The following is a 19,606-nucleotide window of genomic DNA, read 5'->3' on the forward strand; positions in this document are numbered from 1 at the left end:
CAGTTGCCTCAGACTGAAATCATTCTAGGCCTAGATGAGATAGGGAAGCTAGAAGCTTCCAGGACTAGGCCTAGGTTAGCTAACTGAGGCAGTAAGCTTCTGAGATAATAATTGCAACAGGAGAATAAAAGTTACATTTTACACTCATAGTCATAGTGACAGATTTTAGCTTGTTTATTTCTGGTTATTTTAGGCCATAGTGCTATCTTTTGCTGTTTTTTCACATTACTTTATGAGAAGAGCAGCAGTGTAAACGAGAATTTGGTTGTGATGGTCCTCTTCTACATCCAGTATACTGTGGCCTATGGAGCACTTCAGTGACTAGTGATATTTAGTTTTTTGTTTATTGAGACAGAGTCTTGCTATGTAACCCAGGTGGTCTCATCTTCTGACTTCAGATCTCTGAGTGCTTGGTTATAGGGGTGTGTTGCTTTTTTGTTTGTTTTTTGTTTTGAAAATGAGATATCTGCATTTGGCTAGGGATTGTAATTGATTTGTTGTTTTGGTGGACTATGGGTTGAACCTAGGAATTAACTCATACTAATGCCACTTATATGCTGCTACTGAACTGTGCTTCAAGCCCATGGTATCATTTAGTCAAATTTAGGCTAAGAAATTAAAAGTTTATAACTTGAATTATTGCTGCTCTTTAGTTGGTACATTTTTCATGTCTGTGATGTATGAATGATAAAAATAAGTTCTATTGCCTTTTTACTTTTTTGATAGAACCTTACTGTGTAGACCGTGCTGGCCTGTAATTCATTATTTCACCAGAACTGTCCTTGAATGCTTCTGTAACCTTAGTGATAAGATTACAGATATGCTTTCTCATATTTGGCTTTTACTGTTGTTTTATAATAATATTGTGCTCTATTTTTAGGAATATTTATTTTAGAAAAATCTTGGATGTCTGAACTAGAATATATACATGTACGGATTGCTTCTTTTTTCAGTGCTCCACTCCAGCTACGGGAACTTGTAAATTGTCGCTGGGCGGAAGAGGTGACACAGCAGCTGGATACTCTCCAGCTGTGTAGTCTCACCAAACATGAAGAAAATGAGAAAGACAAGTATGTGCTTGGGTTTTTGTTCAGTATTAATAGAATATGCCATGTGCTCTTTTAAAGATACTTTATGTATCTATACATATATTTATTGGTTTTTGTTTGTTTTTTTCCGGAGCTGAGGACCAAACCCAGGGCCTTGGCTTGCTAGGCAAGTGCTCTACCATTGAGCTAAGTCCCCAACCCCTACATATATTTAAATAATTAGTTTGTGTGTGATTATTTCTATTTAACTGATGAACAGGAACACAGCAGTAATACAATGTTTTGGTCTTCTTAGAAATTACAGCTTAAGCAAATTTTATATAGAAAAGAATGAGTAGCTTTATATTGCATGTTTACAGATGTTGGTCATAGAGGGTTATTAGGAGTAGATCAAAAGTGGAAAGTTAGGAGAAATTCCAGGGGTGTCGAATGTTTAAAAGTAAAGTCATAACTGATTTTTGCACATAGTATGTTAAAACAATAAGTTGAAACCTCAGGGGTCATTAGAAATAAAGTTTAGACTTTATTTAAAGTTTTCATTTATTGTTCTATAGAAATGGGACCTTGGGGCTAAAGAACTGGCTTAGTGGTTAAGAGTGCATTCTGCCCTTGCAGCAGATGCAAATTGGATTCCTATCACCTATGTCATGTGGCTCATAACCTGCTGTAACTCCAGCTCCAGGGGATTGGACTCCCCTGGCCTCCACCTCCATGGGCATACCCACAGGCAGACACATGTATACAACATTTAAAGCAATAAAAAATAATCTTTTTTAAAAAGGAAAAGGAAACAGGACCACTGAAATGGGAGGAGCTAAATTTTATTGGTTTGTTTGGTTTTCTTGATACAGGCTTTTGCTGTGTATCTCAGATTGACCTTGAAGTTACTTTGTAGTTTAGCCATCCTTCTGCCTCAGTCTCCTGAGTGTAGAGATTACAGATCCGTGCCACTGCTTTGTTGATCCCTGGCTTGCTGGTTCATAATTGAATGAAACTGAGTGTTACTTGTACTACTGTTCTGGCTAAACTGGATTCTTAAGGCTGTTACTTTTTGGCATTGTGGTGGTCATACCAAAAAGAATAAATTAAATATTATAACACATTTCATTAGTGACCACTTGAATTATTTCCACTGTGGGATGATGAACTATCACTATTTGGAAAGGTCCTTTTTTGTTGGGCTTTTAAATTTTTTATTAGCACCTCTCATAAAAAGAATAAATGTCCCATAGTTTCCCCTTTTTTTCTTCTTTTTTTTTTTTTTTTTTTTCGGAGCTGGGGACTGAACCCAGGACCTTGCGCTTGCTAGGCAAGTACTCTACCACTGAGCTAAATCCCCAACCCCTTTTTCTTTTTTTAATTCAAAATTTTGAGCCTCAGCTTCCCAAATTTATTACAGATATATGCTATCGTATCCCACTTTTGGGTTATTTTATATATCATGTAAAGTAAGGGTCTGTAATAGTGTGGTAGGTACCTGGATGGTTTAAATAGTGTTAAAACTTTGTTTTTCTATAGTTTTAGAGGCAGGAAATCCAAGATCAAGGTACTTGATGAAGGGTTAGTTTCTGGTGAAACCTCTGTCCTCGACTTGTAAATGACTGACATCTTTCAGTGTCACTTTGGAGGTTAAGGCTCTAGTGTAAAAATTTTAGAGAGAGTACAGTCAAATCTGTAGAAGAATTGAACTTCACTGTTTTACATGTGGACATTTGTACTAAGAAAGTTTTAAATTGCATTGTATTGATACTGTGCAGTTGAGATAGATGTCTTGATTGTTATTATTGGCCAGTTATAGGGAAATTATTTGTACATATGCATTTGCTTGTGTAAGAGATTAACATGACATTTTTTCTTAAGTAGTAATGAGATAGCATTTATCATATTTAGTGATGAAAGGAAAGTTTTGTCTGTGTGTTATTATTTAGCCTAATTCTTAGAAGTCACTGAAAACATTTTTCTTTATGATGCTATAACCATTTCAAAATGAGTGATCTGTTTGCTTTAGATTGGAAATTTGTTAAAAATAACTCTTTTCTTTTTCATAATAAATAGATGTGAAAATCACCATGAAAAACTTAGTGTGTTTTGCTGGACTTGTAAGAAGTGTATCTGCCATCAGTGTGCACTTTGGGGAGGAATGGTGAGTGGAACAAATGTTCTTTTTGGTTTAGATACCAGAAGGCATTGATATAATTAGTTGATTTAGATGGAATAAAGTCTCATTTTACTCCGGAGAATCAAAATGTATCTGTATTATGCATGCCTTATTAAGGTGTTGTACCTTCCGATAGTTCAGAAGAGCCTCTTGGGGCTGGAGTGTTGATGCCGGATGGGCACTGCTTTCATTGCTTAATATCTGTAAATATATTCTCCCCCCCACCTTTTTTTTTTTTTTTTTTTTTGGTGCTAGTGATTGTCAAACCCAGGATCTTCTGCCTTCTGATAGGGCACTGTCATACCAGTTAAGTTACATTCCAGCCCAAGATCAGTGTCTGCTTTGATTATTGGTCAGTTATCTTTATACTTTAGATGCTTCTGAAGTAATGTTGAGTGTAAATATCTATATAATCTAATATTCTCAGTTCTTAGTTTCTCTTTCCAATCTTGTTCAGAGGCTCTCACCATCCCAGGGCTGCTGCCTACTCCCACTTCATCCTCCATTCAGAGTTGGAACTAAAAGCATGCACTCCCATGCTTGGCTTAAGAGATTTTGGGTTTTTTGAGATGGGGTCTTACTGTGTAGGCCAGGCTTCCTCAGCTTTCCTAGTGCTGGGATTATAGATATGTAGTCTGTCTGGCTAAAAGCAGACTTTTGGGACTGGAGAGATGGCTCAGTGGTTAAGAGCACTACCTGCTCTTCCAGAGGTCCTGAGTTCAATTCCCAATAACTACATGGTGGCTCACAACCATTTGTAATGGGATCAGAAGCCCTCTTCTGGTGTGTCTGAAGGCAGCAACAGTGTACTTAAATAGAATAAATAAATCTAAAAGCAAAACAAAACTAAAAACCAGACTTTAAAGCCAGTTTACCTTTATCAAGTTTGAAGCATTCATAGTAACTTTCCTAGAAGCAGCTTTTTTCTTAATAGCTGTGTTCTATTATTTAATATTCAGCTAGATCATTTATATATATATATATATATATATATATATATATTTTTTTTTTTTTTGTTCTTTTTTTTGGAGCTGGGGACCGAACCCAGGGCCTTGCGCTTCCTAGGCAAGTGCTATACCACTGAGCTAAATCCCCAACCCCCGATCATTTATATTAAGTACAACAATATAAGTAGGTTGAGATTAAACACAGTAAGGGTTTTTTGTTTTGGCAGTGCTAGAGATGAAATTAAGGGCCTCCTGTCTGCTATAAAAAGTGTTCTATCAGTGGGCTCTAACCCTAGACTAAAACAATCAGTTCTTAATGGGGAAAATGAAAGTGTGCCCACATTAGCAATTGCCTGAGTCTCATGTTAACTAGGAGACTTGATCATTTGGTGGCTATTGGGCAGTGTTTTTTTACAAAAAGTATGGGAGGCTGAGCTGGCTGAGTAGAGTTCAGTTCAAACAACTTTGTCTGAGTTCAAATTGTAATGTGCTGACTGGAAAAATAAATGACCACATTTTGAATCCTAAGCAAGTTTCTTAAGAGACTCAAGAGATGGTGATTTTTTCATCCTAAGTCACCATTTATCCATATCATGTGGCCAACGAGTTGGCTCAGCAGTTTAGAGCACTTATTGCTCTTTCAGAGGGCCTGGGTTCGATCTGGCCTTATATAACCATCCATAACTCCATTTATATAACTAACTATAAGTCTATATCTCTAGTCAAGGGTATCCAACATCTGACTTCTGTGGAGCACCAGGCATACATGTGGTATCACACATACATTCATGCAAAACTTCATACATATAAAATAAATTTAAAACAACAACAAAAAAAAAACACATTTTTTTTCCTCAGAGAGCAAAGTGGGGTGCTTTTGCTAAACAAGACACCCCCAACCAATACTCCCACCCCAGCAGGGTTTCTCTGTGTAGCCCTATCATCCTAGAACTCTATGTAGACCAGACCGGCCTTGAACTCAGAGGTCCACCTGTGTCTGCCTCCCGAGTGCTGGATTAAAAGCATGTTTTCCCATGCCTGGCTCCATTAGTTTCTTAATGTCTAATATTTAGATTCTTAAGGCATTGCTGCATTGCCAGGGTAATTTTGCAAACACTGGCCTGTTTTAAGAAGATAAAAGTGATACAAAAGAGATGAAATTCATTTGAAAATATTTACATTTATCATTGTCTGTAGAGTGTTAAAGAGGAATGCAAGTGTAGTTGGAATGTATGAAACGGCCTCATAGTGCTTATGTTGGTTTCTGTAGCATGGTGGACACACGTTTAAACCTTTGGCAGAAATCTATGAACAGCATGTCACTAAAGTGAACGAAGAGGTAGCCAAACTTCGTCGACGTCTCATGGAACTGATCAGCTTAGTTCAAGAAGTGGTAAGATTACTTTTACGTAAGATTTATTATCTTTTTGATTCTGTGATATATATTCTTAGAGAAATTAGATGTTGAAATCAAGATTGATGTTTAAAGATTTGATGGGATGATAAACCTCAAGTCTTAACTTCAAAAAATAGAGAAATTTACATCCAGAGCTCTGGCATATAGAGATCACTTGAAGCTAGAGAATTGCCTTTTTTTCTTTCAAGGAAAAAAAAAAATGTATTCTTTCTTAATAGTGTGTGTGTGTGTGTGTGTGTGTGTGTGTGTGTGTGTGTGTGCGCGCGCGCGTGCGCGTGTGTGCGTGCGCGTGCGCGTGCGCGTGTGTGCGTGCGCGTGTATGTGTACTTATGCTATGGGGCATATATGGAGGTCAGAGGACAACTTTGTGGGTTCTGGGGAGTAAACTCAGGTTGCCAGGATTGCACAGCATCTGCCGTAAGACACTGAGCAATTTCCCTAGCCTGAGAATTGTCAGTAGTGTATTCGAAAAGTCTACTTTTGTTATAGAGTTAATTGACATCTATGCAAAGGCCCAAAGTCAGCCACAGGTGTCATTCCTCAGGAGCCATGCACCTGGTATTTTGAGACAGGGTCTCTCACGGGTAATTGGAGGTCAACATTTAGGCTAGGCTGGTGGCCCAGGAAGCCCTAGAGATCCCGTGTCTGTCTCCACAGCATTGATTTTTATATGGATGCTGGGGATCAACTTTAGGCCCCCGTGTTCATCCAGTGAGTACTTTCCTAGCTGAGCCATCTGCCCATCCCAGTGGCTTTTGCAATCATTCCTTTTCTGTTCCCAGAGAGTGAACTATTTAAAAACACATTTTTCTTTTAGGTTTTTTTTCTTTCTTTCTTTTCGTTATTATTGAGACAGTGTTTCTCTCTATAGCCTTGGCTGTCCTGGAATTCACTACAGACCAGGCTGGCCTCAAATTCACAGAGATTCACCTGCCTCTGTCTTCTGAGTGCTGGAACTAAAGGTGTGTGCCACCACACTTGGTTCTATTTTTGTCTTATGTGTATGAATATTTTCCTTTCATGTATGTATGTGCACTATGTACATGCCTGGTGTCCTTGGAGTTCAGAAGTAGGCTTTAGATTTCCTGGAACCAGAGTTACAGGTGATTGTGGGTACTAGAAACCAAGTCTTGGTCCTTTCCAAGAGTAGTAAATGCTCTTAACTGCTTTGCCAACTCTCTGACTCCTGAATGAACTGTATGTGTAAATTAGTCTCCACAGAGTGGAAAGAGTAATCAGTTAATACTATGAAGGTGCAGTATGTAAGGAAGGAGGGCTTGGCAGTTACGAGTGCTTACTGCTCTTTGAAGGGGCTGGAGTTCAGTTCGTAACGGCCTGTAACTCCAGCGCCAGGAGATCTTGACACGCTCTTCTGGCCACACAGGCACTCATACATGAGGCGTGTACCCACATAGACAGAAATTCATAGATAAATAAAAATTGGAAATTGTTATCTGGGTCAGTTTTAATAAGTTGTTATTTATAATTTTTTCTTTGGAAAAATGTAAATTTTAAAGAAGTACTAAATAGACTTTTGGAATATATTCTGTCTAAAGTTGCCAGAATAAGTTTTGTTGGTTTTTTTTTTTTTTTTTTTTTTTTTTTTGGTCCCATTAATAACCTATCAGCAAGTGTTCTCTTTTTGACCCTTTGGAACTCAAGAACAAAAATCATCATTTGTAACATTTTGTCCATATTAAATAGCATTACTGAATTGCATGCATGCTACAAAGTCCTTTTGAAAAGCATGCTCGCTGAATTGATTTTATCTGGCCTTGTCTGACCATTATTAATTTCTCTTGGCAGCATTAGGAGGCTGCTCTAGGTTGAGAGTTCAATTTATATATAATAATAGTATGCATAGACAAAACTGCATTTTATTTTCTTTGGTACACTGATTTGAAATCTAGTGCTTATTTTGCAATCTTGGAAAAACAGCTATCTCTTTATATGTAATTCTGAAAACAATCTGAATCAACTAGAGAAAGGTAGTGGATTCAGAAACATTTTTTGTTGGGCATGGTGGCATATAGCTGTATTCCCAGCATTGGAGAGGCAGAGGCAAAAGATTCAGTCAGGGATTTCAGCTACATGGTAAATTCTAGGCTAGCCTGGAGCGTATGAGACTCTGGAAAAACACGAACAAAACAGAATTTCTTTTGTTTTATGACATTTTTGGATGTATACTAGCCAATTTTTTAAAAATGTGTGTACATGCATGTAGTCATGCATCATACACCCTTGTGGAGATCAGAGGACAATTTACTAGTATTAGCTCTCTCCACTCTATAGATCATGGGGAAAAAACTTGGGTCATCAGGCTTGGGAAATACCTTTTCTTTCTTTTTTTTTTTTTTCTTTTTTTTCTTTTTTCTTTTTTTGTTTTTTTTGGAGCTGGGGACCGAACCCAGGGCCTTGCGCTTGCTAGGCAAGTGCTCTACCACTGAGCTAAATCCCCAACCTCGGGAAATACCTTTTCTTATCAAACTATCTTCTAGGTCCTTTTATCTTTATAAAGTAGTTTCTTATCTAAAATGTGGTTGGGACTTCTTTAAGGAAACACTTTTTTTTTCCCCCCGGAGCTGAGGACCAAACCCAGGGCCTTATGCTTGTTAGGCAAGTGCTCTACCACTGAGCTAAATCCCCAACTCCCTGGTTGGGACTTCTTACCTCTTACCAAAATTAGGTTACCTTGGAGTCTCATGTAGCCCAAGATGGTCTCAGACTCTGTAGTTGAAGCTGGCTTTGAACTCATAATCTTTCTGCCTCAACTCTTATGTACTGAGATAATAGGTATGTGCCAGCACACCTAGTCAGGTTTGTAATTGTAGATCTTTTTTTTTGCTATGTCTGTTAAATTATAAGAAACTTAATTACACTATTTGCGAACTTTATTGCCTTGTGTTTTTTTTTGCACATGCATGTGACGGTCCGAGGACAACCTGCAGGAAGGAGTTCTCTCATACTGTGTGGGTCTTTGAGCTTGAACTTGGGTCATCAGGCTTTGTGGTAGGCACCTCTACCTACTGAGCCATTTCGCTTTGGAAGTCAGAGGACAAATTGAAGGAATTGGGTCTTTTCCTTCTACATAGATTACAGGGATTGGGGTCCGATTGTCAGGCTTTTGGGCAAACATCTTTCACTTTACTGACCCAGATTTACAGAATTTTTCAAAAGGCATGTTACCTGTATAGTGCAGATTATTACAATATTGGTTATGGATTTTAAAGAGGCAATTAACTGAATTTAAGAGTAATCCCAGTGATTGCATTGTTATGTTCTTGTTCTGTTGTAAAGGACTCCAGTTAGAATCCGTCCTTCGTGTTTATCTCCTAGGAAAGAAATGTAGAAGCGGTGAGAAATGCGAAGGACGAACGTGTTCGGGAAATCAGGAACGCGGTGGAGATGATGATTGCACGGCTGGACACACAGCTGAAGAACAAGCTCATAACCCTCATGGGTGAGTGTATTTGTATTCTGTTGGAGACCAGGGTGTCCTGGCCCTGTTTGTGGTTCAGCCTTTAAGGAATCAATTAAGGAATTGATAGTAGGTAAGAATCTTAAGCTTTTAGGCAACTCTGTGTTGTATAATCTGACCACAAGTCTGACTTACGTTGGAATATAATCAGAGAAAACGTTTTCACAGCCATTGTATGAAAATCCTAAATGGTTTATGAACCTCGTTGTTAGTTTTTTTCTTCTTTTACAGCTAAGAAAAGTTCCCACTACTGATGCCTTTAATCCCAACACTCAGAAGGCAGAGGCAGGTGGATTTCTGTGAGTTTGAGGCCAGCCTGGTCTAGAGTGAGTTCCAAGACAACCAGGCTACACAAACCAAACCAAACAAACAAACAACAGACTCCTGTTGGTGTCAGACAGGATCAGTCAGTAAAGGTGCCTACCCCTAAGCCTGATCTCAGGTCACTTTTCAGGGGCCACGTGATGGTGAAGAGAACTCCCACAATTGTCCTCTAACTGCCCTGTACATGCTATAGCATGAATCCCCACCTTCCACAATAAAAGAAATTTAAAATTTATCCCTTGGTGTTTTTCTCTTTTTCTTTCTTTTTTTTGAAACAGGGTCTTACTGTGTAGGCCTGACTCTTCTGGATTTCACTGTATAGATCAGGCTGGAATCAAACTCAGATAGAGACCTACTTGCCTTTGTCTCCTGAGTGCTAGAACTAAAACCACCACCAGACCTGACTGGTTAAAGAAAAATCAAAGTACATAAACTAATTAAAGTACTGTTCACTCTTAATATTATTTTGAATAGTAACCAAATGTATTTTTATATGTAGCCTTACTTTTTGCTTATAAGTTTGCCTAACTTCTTTAACTAAAAATCAAGTATGTCAGCAGTACAGATTTGTAAAATTTAATTGAAGAATTGTGTGTGTGTATTTGTGATAAATGCATGTTTCTGTAAAAATGTATTTGCAGTGCTTAGAGGTTAAAGTTGGTTGTCTTTAACACTTTTTTATTTTAAAAGAATTTAGTTATTTTATTTTTAATTATATAGTTATATATAGATATTTGTACATGTGAGTGCGGGTGCCCCAATAATCCAGAAGAGCACATCAGACTCCTTCCTAGAGCTGGAGTTGGTAGTTGTGAGCTGCTGTGATAGGGGTGCCGGGAACCAAACTCCAGTCCTCTGTAAGAACAGTATATGCGCTTAACCACTGAACTCGCGGTCCAGCTTCTCTACCTTCTTCTTTTGAGACAGTATTTATCACTGAGCCTGGGATACTTTGTTTTGGCTGTTCTGCCTGATCCCTGAGCTCCCAGGACCTGCTTGTCCCTGCTTCCTTCCCCAGCACCTCTGCTGCCCTGGCACGGCCTCAGGCTTGTGCAGCTGGTGCTTTTCCATTGAGCCAACTCCCTGAGTGAAGCAGCATTCTTTTCCAGTGCAGAAATTCTTTGCTTTTGTGGGGTTTTTTTTTTTTTGAAGGTTTTTTTTTTTTTAATCATGAAAAGCTTTTGTACTTTGTAGATTTTCTTTCTCTTGGTTTGTGAGATGACTTTGCCTTTTCTTAAAAGACAGACTTTGTTGTAATTTAACATAAGCATCTTGCCAATTTACTTCATCTTTTCAAGCAAAAGTTAAATTTTGGGAAGAAATTTCAGGATAATTAACTGAATGAAATTGTTATTGTGTTAGCCACTTAAAAGTACATTCTCATTATATTGTTTATTTTTATTTATTCGTTTTGGGATATTACAGATTCAACCCAAGACTATCACTGTTTGTTTGTTTGTCCGTTCGTTCGTTTATTCATTCAGTCATGTTAATGGCTACATAGCTCAGGCTGACCTCAAATTGGCAAAGTAGCCAAGTATGAATTTGAATTCTTTTTTTGTTGTTTGTTTTTTGAGATAGAGTTTCTCTGTGTAGTCCTGGATGTTCTAGAACTTGACCCATTGACCATACTGGCTTCAGACAAGAGTTCTGCCTGCCTCTGTCTCCTGTATGCTGGGATCAATGTGTGCACCACTGGCTGATGACCTTGAATTCTTGACTCTGTCTTCACCTTCTGTGTGCAGGGATTATAAGTTTTATCATATCTGGTTTATGCCCAGCTGAGCGTTAACCTAGAGCTTTGTGCATGGCAGGAAAGCATTCTACCAGTCTCTAGCCCCAGCCTGTACATGGTTTAGATACATTTTATAGCTCTAAAGTGAATTTTGCCTAAAAAATAGTTAACCTCCAATGTTCTATTTTCTAAGCTACTTTTAGAAAGTGTATTCAGCTGTTAAAGCTCTAGGAAACTCATTGGAGTTCTGTTCAGTTGCAGCGGTTCTCGTTTTACAGAGTATATTCATAGGAAGTTATCTTGTTCTTCCTGAACATTCAACCTGAATGCTATTTTGCTCCTTTTAAACAGGTCAGAAGACGTCTCTTACTCAAGAAACAGAGCTGTTGGAATCTTTACTTCAGGAGGTAGAACATCAGGTGATAAAATACACTCGTTTATGTGCTGCTGAGTGAGCGTTAACGATGAAATAGTATGAAATAGTATGGGCAGGATGGTGCACAACTGTAAATTGTGTGAGGCTGAGGCATAAGGATCATGAATTTGATGCCAGCCTATGTTATATAGGCTTTTGAGGCCATCCTAAGACACATATACTTCTTATATAACTATGTAATTTATATAACTATGCTTCATCTACAAAAACTAATGTATTTATCCTTTCTTCATCCATCTCCCTCCTCCTTCCCTTCCCTTCCTGTTTATGGAGGTAGCATGTCATACTGTGGTTTAGGATGGCCTTAAACTTGTGACACTCCTGCTTTGTTTGCAGAGGGCTTTGATCACAGGGTGTGGTGGTTTGAATGAGATGGCTCTTATTCTTAGGCATTTGACTTAGAAGACAATTGGTAGTGAAGTTTGGGGAGGCTTAGCAAGTATGGCCTTATTGGAGTAAATATATGATTTGTGGGTTTGAGGTTTAAAACCTCCTGCTAGCCACCCCTCCTCACCCGTTTGTTCTTACTATTTCCTGTTTGTGAATCGAGCTCTCAGCTCTTCAGCCCTCAGCCCTCAGCCCTCAGCTGTAGTTGCTGCAGCTTCCCTGTCATGTTGATGAATGACTCTTTCTCCTCTGAAGCTGTAAACCCCAAAGGAAACGTCCCTTTTATAGGTTTCTTTGGTCATGGTGCTTTATTACAGCGTTCAAAAAATAATACACAAAGGTAAGGTACTGTACTATATCTTCTTAAAATGTTTTCCCCCACCTCTCTGCTAGGGTGTTGGGAGAAGAGGGAACAGAAACTATGACATCAAAGGATCTGTGTGCTTTAGTAGAGATTTTTATAGAGTTGGTATTAGCTAATTCTTATGATTTCTAAATGAGCCAAAATACAATAACTCATTTTTTAAGACTTTGAACTTTCTATAATAGACCACGTTGGCCTCAAACTCTCAGATCTACCTGAGTATTGGGATTAAAATTAGTGCCCCCATGCCTATCTAGATTTACTTTGTTGGGGGGAATAAGTCATAGATATTTGCAAATTTATAAAAGATGAAATTTCCCCATATGATTTAACTGGTAGTTTTAGGTAGATGGTTATTGCCATTTTTGGGTTATGTATATTCGTGTGGGTGTGAGCATGTGAATGCAGGTGCCTGTGGAGGCCAGAAGAGGGTATCAGAGCTCCCATTGTACTTAGAGGTGGTTGTGAGCCACCCAATGCAGATGCTAAGAATTGAAGTTGGGATACTGCAAGAGCAGTACACACTTTTACCTGCTGAACCAACTCTCCAGCCCCATTTTAGATGCTTGGGATATACTACTGAACAAATTGGCAAAAAATCTTTCCTCATCAAAATTTTGTGGGATGGTTAATAACCATAGAACAGTATAAAACATATCTCATCTGGTACATTCACTTGCATTAAATTGACTGTTTTTGGATTACTTGTGTTTTAATGGTAAATGTGTGCGTGAGTGAGAGAGTGAGTGAGGGAGCGAGCGAGAGAGCGAGGTAGTATTGGGTTTCAGACCAGGGACAAGGAGCTGAGTTGCATGGGCTTCAAGTTCTCCTAGCATCTCTCAGTCCCTACCTGTTACAAGGTATGGCTGGCATATCCTACCCTCTATCCTGAACTGTCCAGCCCAAGGACTGGGCTTCCTCTACCTCAGAAGTTCCTCCCTATATAATCCAGACATTTTGGTCCTTCTCTTTTCTCTGTCCTCCCCCCCCCCCCCCCCCCCCCTGCATTTTCTCTCTACTTTTGTGCTCACTATTTCTCTCTTCTCCCTCTTGTGGTCTCCCTCCCCGTGTCTACTTCTCTGGCCCTGTTTCTTGGGACCCATGAATCTGCCCTTGCTAGAGCAGCTGCCCAATATGTGGCTACCTCCTAAGGGTATTTCTCTCTCTCTCTCTCTCTCTCTCTCTCTCTCTCTCTCTCTCTCTCTCTCTCGGTTCCTTCCTTTTTTTTTTAAAGGCTGGTTTTCTTTAATAGCCCTGACTATCCTGAAACTTGCTTTGTAGATTTGTAGACCAGGCTGGCCTCAGACTTAACAGAGATCTACCTGCCTCTGCCTCTGCCCCACAAGTGCTAGAATTAAAGGAGTACACTGCCACTGTCCAGCAAAATTGTTGTCTTTTTTGGAGATTTTCTTCTTGTGTTTAGTCTTTATTTCCTGGTCTGTTATTGCTAAGACTCTTGGGTTATTCATGTGCTGTTTTTTACTTCAGTAACTTGCCAGGAGAGCTAATCAGAATTAACTTCCATTGCAAGTCTGAACATATTTTTATTTTATTTTTTCACTCAATTGGCAGTTGACTTGTAAGGTTTAGTACATGAATATTTGTTTAGTACTCTTACTGTCTTCTCATTCTTGTTTGTGTGAAATAGCATCTTGACACATATTTAGCATATACTGTCCTGGAACTTGCTGTACAGCCCAGGATAGTTTCCCTTTCATGAACCCCGCGACTCACCTTTCCAAGTGCTAGTATCACACACAATACAGCAGCCCAGAGACTTTTATCCCTGAATTAATAGGGTCATTTTATACCAATTGCAGTATACTGAGTGAGTGTCTAAGAATTTATGTGTTTTGTTTTTAAACAACCGATGTTAGCTATAATACCTGGGTGGAAAATGTGTGATTGATAAATTTGACAAATGTGTACAGTTTTGAAACCATCACTGTTGTCACAGTGGCAAATATGCACATTTATTTTTGTACATCTCTGTATTTTGTTTACCCACTCTTCTCCATTTCGCCCCCAATTTGGTTTCTGTCATAAATTAATGTTTTGTACAGTTATATAAAAATGTACTCTCATACATTCATTTTGTATTTCTTTCACCAAATTAATTTTGGGTTTTATTCGTGGTACTGAATGCATCGACAATTTTTTCCTTTTCATTGCAGAGTGATCACTTTATATAAACATCACATTTGCTTTTCCATTCAGTTGATTCTATTCATTTGGACTGATTATAAACAACAAAGGTGTTTGGGGCTGTTATAGCCAGAGCTACTAGGAACATTCTTGTCCAAATCTCTACATGGATATATATATATTTCTCTTTCTGTTAGGTCCACTTAATACAGATGGCTGAGTCAATGATGTCTGAAAACAAAAACCTTAAAATAAGAATAATTAAAAATGTTTGTTTTGTTCTTAATTATATGTATGTATGTGTGTGTATGGGTGGGTGGGTGTTTGCAAGGCCTAAATGATTGGGCCTGTTGAACTGGAGCTACAGTGACTGTGGGTCCTGGGAACTGACCTCCTTTGCTGATGAGGCTGAACCATTAGTCCAGTTACAACCCTTATTTTTAAGTAACTGCTGACAGTTACTGAACACGTTGGCCATTTTATAGTGCTACCAGTATGGCCTGAGTTCCTTTGCACTACTGGAAGCCCATGGCACACATCTTCTTGCAATATCTGTTTCCATGAGAGTATTTTTATGGCTGTAATTTCTGTTTGTCCCAGTCTAACAATGTTGGAAATCCTTTCTTACACTTACTTGCCATCCATATGTGTTGACGTTCTATTCAAGTTTTTTTCCTTCTATTTTTATTGAGTTTTCTTTGTTTTTATAGTTCTTTGTCCGAGGCAGTTTTTGTCGACTTGATGCAATTAGTTATTTGGAAAGATGAATCTCAGTTGAGAAAATGATTTAATCAGATTGGCTGAAGGCAAGTCTGTAGGGTATTTTTTTAATGTACAATTGATTTGAGAGGGCCCAGCTTGGTAGAGACTTGCCACTACTAGGCAGCTGGTCCTGGACAGTATAGGAAAGCAGGTTCAACAAGGCATGAGCAAGCCACCAAGCAGCATTCCTCCATGGCCTCTGCATCAGTTTCTGCTTCTAGGCTCCGGCCTTGAATTCCTAACCTGACTTCCTTAAGGAAAAGAATACTGAAATAAACCTTTCCCTCTCTTTAGGTTGCTTTTGTTCATGTATTTTCTAACAGCAGTAGAAACCCAAGACATTGTCATTTTAAATGAGTGTCTAAGCTGCCTAAACTTGCCTTGAATTCAGTACCTTCCTGCCTCAGCCTCCTGTATAATCTTTATATATTAAAAAACAAAAAGTAGATGGTAAGTTGTTATGTGGTAAATGCTTTGTAAAGGTTTTCTTGTTTTGTTTTTTTTTTGTTTGTTTTGCTTTTTGTTTTTGTTCTTTTTTTTTTCCCTAGATAGTGTCTATCTTTCCCTAGATAATGTCCAGGATAGCTCTGGCTGTCCTGGAATTGGTTCTGTAGACCAGATTGGCCTCAAACTCACAGAGATCCGCCCACCTCTGCCCCTGGAGTGTTCGATTAAAGGTGTGTACTACTATTGCCTGGCTATTTGTTTGTTTGTTTTGTTTTTTATTTAAGTAGAGAATTATTAAATTTTTGCCAAAGTGATTTGTCAGTTTGTTCATTTTGTGACACATTTAAAATCTTCTCTTATGTTTTTTCATAAATATTGTTTTAGGATTTCCATTTAGTTAGATCTATGATACACACACGCACACACACACGCACACACACACGCACACGCACACACGCAAACATGTATTTTAATTTTAAAAATATTTTTATCTTATGTGTATTTTGCCTGAATGTATGTCTGTACTATGTACATACAATGTCCAGAGGGACCGATGAGGGAGTCAGAGCCTGTAGAACTGTAACTACAGACAGCTGTTAGTTGTCACGAATTGAAGCCAGGTCCTCTGGCAGAGCAGTTGTTAACATCTGTACCATTTCTGGAGCCCCTATGTCAATGTATGTGAGGCCGGAGTACATCCTCAAATGTCACACTCAGGAATACCATCCTTCCTTTGAGTCCATGTTTCCTCAGCCTGGAGCTTAGCAACAAGGCTAGACTTGTTGGCCAGTGAGTTCAGAGTCCTCCTGTCTTGGCCTCATCACTAGGCTCACAAGTTCACCATGCCCAGTACACTGGGAAAGGCCATTGTCAGTCAGTAAGATTGGAAGAAGGAAAAGGACAGACTTGTTTGGCTTCTCTTGTGTAGGATAGGGCAGGGAGTTTAGTTTGATGTTTTAATTGGATGGTTTAAATTATTTTAGTGGGTTCTAAATGATCAGTGAGGAGCAGGTATAAACACTTGTTACGAAAACTTGATTTGCTTCCCGAGTTTGATCCCTGGATCCAATGTTAAAAAGTAGGAAAAGAGGAAACAAACTCCACAAAGTTATCCTTTGATTTCCAGATGCATGCCATGGCGTAGTGTGTTCTCACACTGACAGAGACATGCATGCACATAGTATAACAAACTAAGAACATTTAAACTGTACAGTTGTCCCTAATGGTCTGTGCCTTAGCCCCTGGGATGATTAAGGCAGGGGAATATTTTCTCTTGCATAGGCTCTGAATTCTATAGTATGTATATCAAAGACATGCTCCCATTTGAACATTCTGCTGCAGGCAAGAAAGTGAAATACTCCCAGGCCAGGAGTTTTTTGAGATGTTAAAAATACCATAGTGGGGTTGGGGATTTAGCTCAGTGGTAGAGCGCTTGCCTAGAAAGCGCAAGGCCCTGGGTTCGGTCCTCAGCTCTGGAAAAAAAAAATACCATAGTATCCGGTCGGGGTATAGAGGCACACAACCTTAATCCCAGCATGTGGGAAGACAGAGGAGTATGGATCTCTGTGAGTTTAAGGCTATTCTGGTTTACATAAAGAGTTCAGGCCAGCCAAGACATGGTGAGACCCTGTCTTAAAAAAAGAAAAGCAGAGATGAACACAGTGGTGAACTTTGTAAGTCATGGGCTGTGCAGAGAAGCCAGGAGCATCCCTGGGGCAAGCTGGCCAGCCTTGCACACTTGACAAGTCCCAGGCCAGTGAGAAACCCTTTTTGGGGGTGGAAGTAGGGGACACAAAACCAGTGGCTGACCCCTGAGTAATAACACTGAGGGTTGCCTTCTGTTTTCTGTTTGCACTCAGAGAATTAAAAAGCAAGCAAGGCCAGTGAACAGATAGGCAGAGGGTGCCTACGTAGCCAGTAATGCGAAGTTTCACTGATTTTACAGTGAGATGGTAAATAAAACCATAAAAATGCCATGATATACCCATTAATTTTATAAATAATTGTAGACAGTTACAAATATCGGCCAAAGATATACTAAAGAGAGATTTGTTTTCGATACATCTCATGCAACAGTTTTTAGAGCAGCTTGTTAGTGTCACGCGTGTTTGTTACTAGGCTCTAATTAGCAATCGCAGTTCTAGAAAAACTGCATGATATCTACAAGGAGCCACATACGAGGATCTCTTTTCATAATTATTTTTTAATAGTGAAATGAATAAATTGTGCTTTTCACTCCAAGGTGTTCCTCTGAAACCACTGAAAAGAAAGGCAGCTCTCACCTCGGCTTGTGCACACTGGTGCACACCTATGTGTAGCATCATCAAATCTTAGGAAGGCCTGTGCTTGTGCTTGGAGGATCTGTGAACTTAAGGCGGTGTAGTGAGCTTTATATGGCGCTTGGTTGGGTGGTTGGTTGATGGTAATTTTTGGTCTTTTGTTTTTGTTTTTCTGCCTTTTCATCATTTACCAGTCTGTTTATTATGTAATAGCTCTATTGTTTGGTATTATCATTGGTAAACCAAGGCTACATGTCTTGATGGCTCTAGTCTTATGTGCTATAAGCAATAATTACTCAAAAGATGTGAACTCCGTCGAAGCGGATTATGCTAACTTCCCATTACTGTGACATCCTACTAGGAGAAAGGCTTGTTTTCACACTGCTTCAGAGGGTTTGGTCCTTGGTGTTGCAGGTTATTTGATCACATTATGAATCCTGAAGTTGTCGACTCAGAAAATCTATTTCTTGTGTGGCTCAGTCCTAGCAAATAACCTTTAACTCAAGAGTTTTCTATTTATTGTAAACAAGTAGTTTTGGTGTGGCTCAGCCCTAACACTCACCTTTAACCCAGAATCTTTTTCTAAACAAGAGCTAAGTGATGTCGACCATAGATCAAGAGGTGGAGCAAGCAATCTGTTGACCGGGAAGGAACCTAAGAAAACCCAGGAAAGGGGAAGAAGGGTCTTTGAGTTGAAGGGTATTTAAGACAGTGTGGAGGAGCAGGAAATTTTCCCTTTGGGGACGTCAGTGTTGTAGGAACGTCATCTGGGTGCTTTCTCTGTCTCTCTGAGCTAGCAGACTTTCACCACAGTGTCTAGCTGCTGAGTCTTCATTTGGTAAATTGAATGTTTGAGGTTTTATTTAAAAACCACCGTGGTACAGTGGCTTTGTTGCTCTGGGAGCTATGGTAAGGCAGTATGTATATCATGCTGCAAGAAACCTATTTAACTTGTAGCATTTGGGAATGAAGAAAGTAGCCAGGATCCTAACATCCCTTCAAGACATGATCTAACTTTAATTCACTGGGAGTTGCCTCTTAGATTTCTGCTGCCTCCAGTAGCTCTGTCGGTTGGTGGTATCTGATGCCCTGGCCTTTGGGTAGCTCGAATATCATCCGTAAGAGAATTTTACAGTCATATTTGTCGGAGCTGCCTTGACAGAATCCACTGAATGGGATCCCTGAACAACAGAAATTAATCTTGCAGTTCTAGATGCTGGCAGCTCAAGGCCAAAGTACTAGTGGGTTTTATTTTATTTTTTCTTGAGGTCTTTTGCTTTGGCCTGTGGACAGAATTACCTTCTCACTTGTCCTCACAGGGACATTCGTATGCTGAGAACCCTGGTTGCTTCATTTGTGCTTAATTAACTAACCTTCAAATACAGTTGTATTGTACATGTTTTACATGATGAAAGGTACAATTCAGCCCACAACAGTTAGATGAAATTTTACTTAGCTGCCTCATGATCTTTATAGCCAGTAGAAATAAGCAGAAGCAGATACTAGTCCACATTGTAAAGTGCCAGAACCTCAGACTGGTTTTCTTGAACTAAAACAGTCTTTTAACTGTCATGCATATTTTACCACATTAGATTTCTCACTCCTTTTAATAAAGGATTGATTTTTATATGTTTCCCTGCATGTGTGTATGTGTACTGCATGTATGCCTGGTACTTGA

At 39.1% G+C, this 19,606-nt stretch overlaps 1 protein-coding gene across 14 annotated transcripts in view; it reads left to right on the forward strand.

Moving 5' to 3' along the window:
- Window positions 1–19,606, forward strand: part of Trim37 (tripartite motif-containing 37) — a 132,165-nt gene that overhangs the window by 9,735 nt on the left and 102,824 nt on the right. For all 14 annotated transcript variants that reach the window (XR_015630813.1, XR_015630816.1, XR_015630815.1 and 11 more), the window contains 5 exons: window positions 954–1,070; window positions 3,105–3,192; window positions 5,425–5,547; window positions 8,908–9,031; window positions 11,460–11,527. Coding sequence is in view for 10 of the 14 variants with exons in the window: in NM_001108288.2 (NP_001101758.1) it covers window positions 954–1,070; window positions 3,105–3,192; window positions 5,425–5,547; window positions 8,908–9,031; window positions 11,460–11,527 (520 nt within the window). In the remaining 4 variants the exon portion in view is untranslated. The remainder of the gene's footprint in view (window positions 1–953; window positions 1,071–3,104; window positions 3,193–5,424; window positions 5,548–8,907; window positions 9,032–11,459; window positions 11,528–19,606) is intronic.

Source organism: Rattus norvegicus, chromosome 10 (assembly GCF_021556685.1).
Source record: "Rattus norvegicus strain SHRSP/BbbUtx chromosome 10, alternate assembly SHRSP_T2T, whole genome shotgun sequence".
Lineage (NCBI taxonomy): Eukaryota > Metazoa > Chordata > Mammalia > Rodentia > Muridae > Rattus > Rattus norvegicus.